This window comes from Gekko japonicus, unplaced genomic scaffold (genome assembly GCF_001447785.1).
Source record: "Gekko japonicus isolate JY-2015 unplaced genomic scaffold, Gekko_japonicus_V1.1 scaffold4546, whole genome shotgun sequence".
Lineage (NCBI taxonomy): Eukaryota > Metazoa > Chordata > Lepidosauria > Squamata > Gekkonidae > Gekko > Gekko japonicus.
Window position 1 is genome coordinate 1 of NW_015175508.1, and position 9,543 is coordinate 9,543.

Sequence of the window (9,543 nt, forward strand, 5' to 3'; positions counted from 1 at the left end):
CATTTTCTCCAGGGGAATGGATCTCTATAATCCAGAGTTCTCCTGGAATGACAACTTCTTTCCAGTCCCCAGCTGCATATTGGCAACCCTTGTAGGTCATGAAGAGAAAAGAACTGTGTTATGATCAGAGGTCGATTTGGGGGGGATCGCAGAGGATCGCAGTTCCCCCGGGTGATGAAGTCCCGCCCCTTGCTTCCGGCCGCCCCGCTTCCGGCCCTCATTCAGCCAGGAGGAGGCAGGAGAAGAGGGAGGGTAAGTTGCTTCCTCCCCGCCTCTCCCCGCCCCTGCCTGGGGCCAGGGAGGGCCTTGGCGGGGCTTTCTCGCACTCCCGCTGGCCTTGCAGGTCCACCGCCGGGCCCCTGATGTCAGGGGGTGTGGCATATGCTAATGAGTTATGCTAATGAGTTCCCCTAGCTCTTTTTCTATGAAACTACCCCTGGTTATGATGACCTCTAGTTAAGATATGACTGTAAGTGAATGGTAGGACATACGTTTCTTTGACACTCAGCAAATAAGTTGTGTTCATCAGAGTGTGGGGGGGGAAAGAGCACATGGAATTCTTTCTGTATTGATAGATATTTCAAACGAATCAGACAAAGTGCATACAAGTAGCTTAGTTATAGGATGGGCAGGAGAATTTCTCTGTCATTTGTACTTTCATAAGCTGGGATAGATGTATTTTAAAAATATTTTAATTTTATGTAAAATATTGGTAGCCCATCTTCCCCAATGAGCCACTTCAAGTAAAAACAGCATAGCTCATGACACTCAGCAGAGCCTGTTTGTTCCCTGTACCCATTTACTGTAGACAAAATGAATACTGTGAAAAATGATGTCATCGATTGAATTTCTGTAACAGAATATTTTCTAGAGCTTTAAAAGGTTACCGCTTTATTAATGCTAAACATGTAACAATCCCCCCCCTCCCTGATTTCTACCTATATCAACAGGACAGCAGATCTACAAACAAGTAGAAAACCCCCTTTTAAAAGCATGTGTGTGCATTCCCTTTATGTAGATTGGAATTTAATATTTTCATTTAAGGTCTGGAAAAGCCAAAATAAAAAAGCAGGGTCAGTGATGACAAAGGAGCTCCCAGCTATAAATAAATACTGTTTAATATCTTCAGGAGATTTATAGTTTGATGAATATAAAAACATTTTTCTCCACTGAAAACTTCATTTCGCTTACTTCTGTCGATACAAAAGGGATTCACCTCCTGATGTAAGTACATACCTTTCACAGTTGGGTCCCACTCTATTGATTAATTTTTCCATCGCTTCTTCAGTCTCTCTCAGCTTATCTTGGAGTTGGGCTAGCTCATAGTCAGCTGCAACACAAATATAGTCCCAAATGGCATCAGTAGCTCCAAAAGCTAGTGCTGTACCTTCAGCAGTAACTGCATGCACACCAGGGCCTTTTTTTGTAGAAAAAGCCCAGCAGGAACTCATTAGCATAATAGGCCACGGCCAACAGCAGAAACTCATTAGCCTATTGGGCCACACCCCTGACATCACAGCTCATTGGCATATTAGGCCACACCCCCATGTTGCCACACCCACCTTTTGCTTCTTATTCTGTTTACTTTGTTGTCAAAACCCTGGGCTTTTTTTGTAGCAGGAACTCCTTTGCCTGTTAGGCCAGACACCCCTAATGTAGCCAATTCTAATGAGTTTCTGCTGTTGGGTGTGGCCAACTCAGGAGCCAGCCGGAACTCCGTTCCTGTGTGTTCCTGCCCAAAAATAGCCCTGATGCACACTAATCAAAGTGGAGCCACATGAGCCCTTTGCTGGCTTAGAGAAAAAATGAAGGTAATATTTTACTCTTCCCAACTGAATGAAAGGGGGAGAAAGGAGACTTCCTTTAGGCTAGGGGAAGAACCCAGAATGCACCCAAATGCCCATAGATGGTGCAAAGGAGTTGGGATGATATGGCAGTGGAAGGAGTGTTGGTGTCAGAAGACACAATGCACATCTGATCTCAAAAGGTGGGTGGGGAGGCTCTGTTAGGTTGCCCCTCTTCAGCTTTGGTGTTGTGCAATGCCTGGTCTGTGAGGAACAAGATCTCAATAATATCTGACCGGTTGCTTGAGGAACACATCGACCTGCCCTGCTTGACTGAAACCTGCCTGGTTGACTCTGATGTGGCCAGTCTGACACAGCTCACACTTAACCAACCTGAAACTGGAGGAGGGGGGGATGGGGGTGGGGTAGAGCAGCATTTCTTTTCTGTGAACGTTTTTCCAGTACAGACGGAGGCCAGCTTTGATTAAGAACATAAGAACATAAGAGACGCCAATGTTGGATCAGGCCAAAGGCCCATCCAGTCCAACACTCTGTATCACACAGTGGCCAGAAATACCAGGTGCCATCAGGAGGTCCACCAGTGGGGCCAGGACATTAGAAGCCCTCCCACTTGTATGTACCTTGCGCTGGACACCAGGGACAGATTAGGGATCCTGCTGATCTACTGTCTGCCTGTTGTTGGGATCTCTGGCTGAGCTGATGGAGCTGCTGTCAGAACTTTTTTGCTAAGGACCGTAAGGATGATTGTCCTTGGGCTTTTCAACATACATGTCAAGGCTGCCTTGTCTGGTCAAGCTCGGGACTTCATGGCTGCCATGACAACCCTAGACCTTTGAAGGAGGCATTTATTAAGCCTCTGGTCAAAAAACCTTCATTGGCTAGGGATGAGGTGGCCAGTTACAGGCCAGTCTCCAATTTACCTTTTCTAAGGAGCATGTAGTGGCAGAGGAGCTCCAGAGTTTCCTGAATGATATACCTGCCCTTGACCAATTTTAATCTGGCTTCAGGCCCGGGTTTGGTACCAAGAAGGCTGTAGTTACACTGGAGGATGATTTTCCTTTGAAGCAGGACAGGGGACAATCTTCCCTGTTGATACTGTTGGGCCTTTGATTCAGTTGACCCCTCCATTCTTATCCATGGGTTTGAACATGGACTTCGTATTAAGTGTGTAGCCCTTTGGTGGTTTCACTCCTTTCTGTCTGAACAGACACAAAATGTCTCCACTGGAAGTGCAGAATCAACTCTGTAATGTATTGAGATTGCTTGTATGAATCGCCTCATTCACTCCCCATGCAAAGCTTGAGCCAGACGAAGGCTCCTCTGAACCGCCCTCTCGTTGGTCGCCCTCCAACAGCGACCAATCTGATTGTATGTACCTTGCGCTGGGCACCAGGGACAGATTAGGGATCCTGCTGGTCTACTGTCTGCCTGGTATTGGGATCTCTGGCTGAGCTGCTGGAGCTGCTGTCAGACTTTTTTTTGCTAAGGACCGTAAGGATGATTGTCCTTGGGCTTTTCAACATACATGTCAAGGCTGCCTTGTCTGGTCAAGCTCGGGACTTCATGGCTGCCATGACAACCCTAGACCTTTGAAGGAGGCATTTATTAAGCCTCTGGTCAAAAAACCTTCATTGGCTAGGGATGAGGTGGCCAGTTACAGGCCAGTCTCCAATTTACCTTTTCTAAGGAGCATGTAGTGGCAGAGGAGCTCCAGAGTTTCCTGAATGATATACCTGCCCTTGACCAATTTTAATCTGGCTTCAGGCCCGGGTTTGGTACCAAGAAGGCTGTAGTTACACTGGAGGATGATTTTCCTTTGAAGCAGGACAGGGGACAATCTTCCCTGTTGATACTGTTGGGCCTTTGATTCAGTTGACCCCTCCATTCTTATCCATGGGTTTGAACATGGACTTCGTATTAAGTGTGTAGCCCTTTGGTGGTTTCACTCCTTTCTGTCTAACCAGACACAAAATGTCTCCACTGGAAGTGCAGAATCAACTCGGTGGATTTTTTCTTGTGGGGTGCCACAGGGATCTAGTCTCTTACCCATGTTTTATATATATATGAGGCTGCTGAGTGAGATTGTTCAGACATTGGGGTTTGGTGTCACCAATATGCAGATGACATCCAGCTCTACATTTCATTATCCAAGCTTCCAGATGTGTCTGTCTTGGTTCTGAACCAGTGCTTTGAGGCTGAGGTCAGGTGGTTCAAGCAGAACAAACTGAAGCTGAATCCAGACAAGAAAGAGGTAATGTTGGTTGGGAAGGCTGATATTCTAGAGGGATTCAATCCACTTGTCCCAGATGGAGGAATGTTGCCTTTTTCAGAGCAAGTTAAGAGCTCGGGAGTGTTCATGGACCCTGCCTGGCTGTTTGAAAAGCAGACTCGCATGGTGGCCAGGAGTGCTTTCTATCAGCTGCATCTGATTCACCAGTTTTCTCATTACCTGATCCTGCCACATTGAACCATGCTTCTGAAACCTCCACATTGGATTACTGCAACATATTCAACATGGGACTGCACTTGAAGAAAACTCAGACATGACAACTGGTTCAGAATGTGACAACCCCACTGCTGGTCAGGGTATAGTGACTAGGAACACGTTAACCATTTTGGAACAGCTTCATTGGCTGCCAGTCTGTTTCTGAGTTCAATTCAAGGTGCTGGTTATGACTTTCAAAGCCCTTGTGCACCAACTATGGTCATCAGGCAGCCATCGGTTGGCTATCCCACCATTTGCGATGGCCCGTCTGGCAGCGACCAGGGTCTGGGCCTTTTCTATCATGGCTCCGTCTCTGTGGAATGTCTCTGAAGAGGTGAGATGGGCTCCCTCCTTGGAGATCTACAAGAGGTGTTCCAAGGAGTGCCTGTCTGCCAAGGCTTTTGAGGGAGTTTGAACAGCAGGCATCATTTAAGGGGGAGGGGGCATTGGGGGCTTATTATTTTATCTTTGGTTTTAGCTGGGGATATTTTAACTATTTTTGAAAGGCACCTTGAACCAAGAGGAAAGGTGGGATATATTTTAATTAATAAATAATTACATATAAGTAAATAAGCAGCCACTACCAAAGTGACTTGCTAACGGCAAATGCCTACAGACAAGAGTGGCTGCAAGATAGCATATCACTTGGTATAAGGATCTCTAGGGTCTTCCGTACAAAAGCCAAGTTATGACTTGTTTTAGCCAAGAGTAAAGGCATTAAGTATGCTGTCTTATTCACACATACTTTGAGAAAGCTCTACTGAACTCAGTCAGCTTCTATGCAAACATTAGGGTTGCCAAGTGCGATCTTCGCCGCAGCGGGGGACTCCTGGGTGGCGGCTGGAGCGTGCGACGCGCCGCATCCTCGTCACTCAGAAGTGACGCGACCACACCGGGCACGCTGGGGGTGGGGTCACGACCATCAGAGGGAAAACCATAGGGTTTTCCCTCGGATGACCGTGGCCCCGCCCCCAGCATGCCCAGCGTGGTCACGTCACTTCCAGGTGACGTGCACGTCAGGGTGGGGTTCCCCCTGGGGCCCGATCCGGCGGCGGGGAACGGGCCTCTAGGGCGGGGGTTTCCCCATCCCCCGGGGGGACTTGGCAAGCCTAGCAAACATATATAAGATTGCACTATGATTAACACAACAAAGATAGATTCGGGTAGCTGTGTTGGTCTGAAGCAGCAGGTTTAGTTCAGTGGCGCCGTTAAGACCAACAAAGTTTTATTCAGGATATAAGTTTTCGTGGACACACATGCACTTCTTCAGATACACTGAAATGGAAGTTACCAGTCCATATATATTTATATACACACATACATAACACACATACATACACACACCTATATGCATGGACTGGTAACATTTATTTCCCAAATCAAAGCCAATTTCTAGGCTCAGGATAAAGACAAGCTTGGAAATCATACTTACTTATTTTCCTGTTCATGTTGCCAGGTACTGAAGGAGGACATTTCCGTTCAGTTGTTGTGGTTTTCCCCTTAGAAGAAAGCTGTTAATTGAAAATGATTACAATTGTGGCAATCACAGCAAAGGTGTCTTGAAAAGGCAACAGGAACGAGAACAAGAGAAAGCAAGCTAAATAATGTGGAAAAATTGAGGACCTTGAAAAACTTTACCAGTTGTGGAAAACTATTAACCTAGCTTTGCAGAAACAACTGAAGTTCAAGTAACAAAAAATCTGCCAAGATTAGCTCTGTTCAAGTGATACTATACAGAAACTCTGATTTTTTCATGTTATTGTCCCTATCCTTGCTGGAGCAGAATACCCACTTTAAGATGAGTACAGCTTGTGAAATATCTTTCATCAATCCTGGCTCATTTGCTTTCCTTTGTGTAGCAACAAAAAAGATTTTCTTGCTATTCAAAATCTGACTTCATAGAATCAGAATCTGCCATACAGCTGAGTGCCTTCCATGTATACAAAGGCTCAGCAATACTCATTTAAGCTCAGCTATCATATTTTGTTCTATGACCTGCAACTATGGCACCTGCTATACCAAAACAAAAGAAAAAAACAATCTGTTGCAAAGTCATTTAATTCTGTCCCAATTTCAATCAGATGGAAATAAATATAAACTTTATCATAATGACTTCTGTGAAGCTAGTTCTTTAAAACATTTTCAAGAGATCATCTTGATACAGCTATTATTGTAATGCTAAAGTGTTTGTTCTTACCTTAAAAAGAATGTAGAGTATATATAAAAGGATCCCAAATCCATATATTGGTATAACTTGTCCCACAAGACCTCTTCCACTGCCACCTCCTCCTCCTCCACCACCACCACTGCCTCCTCCTCCACCTCCCTTGGCCTTGGCAACTGCTTCCGCAAGATGGGACCTTGGAAAATGGGTAACTGGTGGTCTGGTCTCTGGAGACATTTGGTGTTGTATTGTGGGTGAAAGCCGGCTTGTCTTTCCTAAAAATCGAGATTAAAAGATCTATTCTGAAACAGGTATCTCTAGCTTATTATTTTTCCCCCTGGTATGAGAAAATAAATCTTAATAAGATGTTCACATAATTATGTTTTTACTTGATTATAATTACATAAAAGTTTAGCATTTTGAAATTTGTCACATGCAGTAGGCTTCAGTTATCCATCAACAGAAAGAACACCTGACAAGCTTAATGTGAGACAATCATCTTAAGAATGACTTAAGAATGAATGGTGTAAATTTACCAGAACTAGCATTAGATGTCTGAGTACATGTGGAAAATGGTTAAAATGATGGGAGATTACCAATGGCACCAACCATTTGGTAAGGGAAACACTGCCAATTGAGATCATTAACACAGCTTTTCTATATAAGTAAACAGAAAAGGAAACAATGGCCGAGTTCAGACTGGCAATTTGAAGTGCTAGGGAGTCGTGGCAAAGAAGACCCAGAACAGACCCCGAACGGCTTGGTCATGGTATTCCCATTCACACTGCTGCGAATGAAACGGGAGGATACCGTGGAGGAAGAGCAAGGGAGCATTTGCATTGTTGGCCCACCCCTGGCAGGCTGTTAGCGTCTATTTCTGTACTCCGCTGCATGCGCCTATGCGCATGGGCACCTGCTGCTGAAACAGCCAGCGCTTCTTATTAATGACTGCGGGTTGTTCCCACCTTAGCAGCACTTGCGTTCACACTCAAGGAACTGGAATCAACCCGCTCTACACACGGTTTTCTACCACTTTCACCTGGTACTTTTTCAACTCAGGAAGGAAGCGGCACAAGACAGTTTGAGTACGGCTGGGGGACGCCTGAAAGATGTGCCTGTGTGAACCCGCCCAAAGATATGCCTGTGTAAACCCGCCCCTTAAACGCTCCTGAAACGTTTGGCTGCCGGGCCAAACTGCCAGTCTGAACTCGGCCAATGATTGAGCAGGTAATGTAGGCAAGAATCTACAGACATCAGTGGAAAAAGAACCATCAACATGACAGAAGTTTCATGTGATAGTGTGAAACTCTGCAGTTTCCAAAGTCTTTTTTAAAATTATTTTAAAAAATGATTTAAAAACCTGCTTCTTTGGCAGTAGAAACTCCTTTGCTAAATACAGTGATCCACTGGTTGGGCAGAGTTTTCCCTTGAGTGTACATATCACTTCTTTGGCTCTCAGCCATGAAATGTAGATTACTCTAACCGTCTGCTTTTACAGAGACACCCACAGAGAGCTAGCACCCATGCCAACATGTCATGCTTTACAACCACACCCAACTTGAGAGTTTATTTGATCATTTTTACAAGAATTATGCTTTTTGGTAGTGTTATCATAGCTTTTCTTTTTATACAGGTGTCTCCATACATTGAACAGATGCAACCAATAATACATTTAATTTCCAATGGAAAATATTCTCAGGTATTATCTCTATTTCACAGTTATAAGAAACCACAAAAGAATTAGAAGTATTCTCACATCTTGGTGACATTTTCTATAAAACTACTTGAATACACTTCCCATTCCATTGTACACATTCTGGAAATGGCCAATCTTCCCAGGACAGGTATTTACAATGTAAACCAACTTAGGGGATGATAATATACATGGTAATATGAATATGTTGTTAACTGCCCAGAAGCACATTCTGTTGTGTGTCAGAATTTAGTCATGTGTGAATGAGTCCTTACCCCAAACAATTATGGAAGAAATTGGTTTGTGACAGATTTTTAAGAGAAAATATAACTTGATCTTCAAGGATTTCTAAGAGAAGCATAAAAATGGTACCATTTCTTGAAGAAGGAAAAGGCTGTTCAAAATTATGTGCATCACATAACAAATATCAAACCACAATGTGTGATGCTATATATGTGTATGTGTGTATACACACACACACTTAAATATCTGGGAATCCACTTTGAAGCATCCCTTACATGGGAAATACACTTCGATGTAGCAAAGAACACAGCCTTGAGAGTAGGGAGGACAATTGTAAAATACTTCTACACTTCGGGAGGTGAATTTGTCCCCTTGGCCTTAAAGGTATTTAATGCTAAAGTTCTAAACCAATTCCTGTATTGTGCAGAAATTTGGATTCAGGCCACTTTTGAAAAAATGGATTCCATACAGTATGAATTTTTCCGATGCTTATTGACTACTCCTAGATGTGTCTAGTCCTAGTGGAGGTGATGGTATTCCAGCTGAGCTATTCAAAGTTTTAAAAGATGATGCTGTTAAAGTGCTGCACTCAATTTGCCAGCAAATTTGGAAAACACAACAGTGGCCACAGGATTGGAAAAGGTCAGTATACATTCCAATCCTAAAAAAAAAGGGCAATGCCAAGGAATGTTCAAACTATCGCACAATTGCACTCATATCACACGCTATCAAGGTCATGCTCAAGATCCTACAAGCTAGGCTTCAACAGTACGTGGATAGAGAACTGCCAGGAGTACAAGCTGGGTTTCGAAGAGGTAGAGGAACTAGAGATCAAATTGCCAACATTTGCTGGATTATGGAGAAAGAAGAGAGTACCAGAAAAACATCTACTTCTCCTTCATTGACTATGCTAAAGCCTTTGACTGTGTGGATCACAACAAACTATGGCAGGTCCTTAAAGAGATGGGAGTACCAGACCACCTCACATGTCTCTTGAGAAACCTGTATAAGGGCCAAGAAGCGACAGTTAGAACCGGATACGGAACAACTGATTGGTTCAGCATAGGAAAAGGAGTACAACAAGGATGTATATTGTCACCTTGCTTATTTAATATATATGCAGAGTACATCATGCGAAATGCTGGCCTGGATG

General features: G+C 44.0%; 1 protein-coding gene across 1 annotated transcript in view; it reads right to left on the bottom strand.

Annotated features, from left to right (window-relative positions):
• Positions 1 to 1,236: 1,236 nt before the first annotated feature.
• LOC107122870 (protein RIC-3-like) overlaps positions 1,237 to 9,543 on the bottom strand; it is a gene marked incomplete at its 3' end in the record, with an annotated part of 18,637 nt that continues 10,330 nt past the window's right edge. Inside the window, exons 2-4 of the mRNA XM_015426011.1 lie at positions 6,488 to 6,729; positions 5,723 to 5,801; positions 1,237 to 1,330 (exon numbers count right to left, since the gene is read on the bottom strand). Coding sequence (XP_015281497.1) covers positions 1,237 to 1,330; positions 5,723 to 5,801; positions 6,488 to 6,729 — 415 coding nt within the window. The remainder of the gene's footprint in view (positions 1,331 to 5,722; positions 5,802 to 6,487; positions 6,730 to 9,543) is intronic.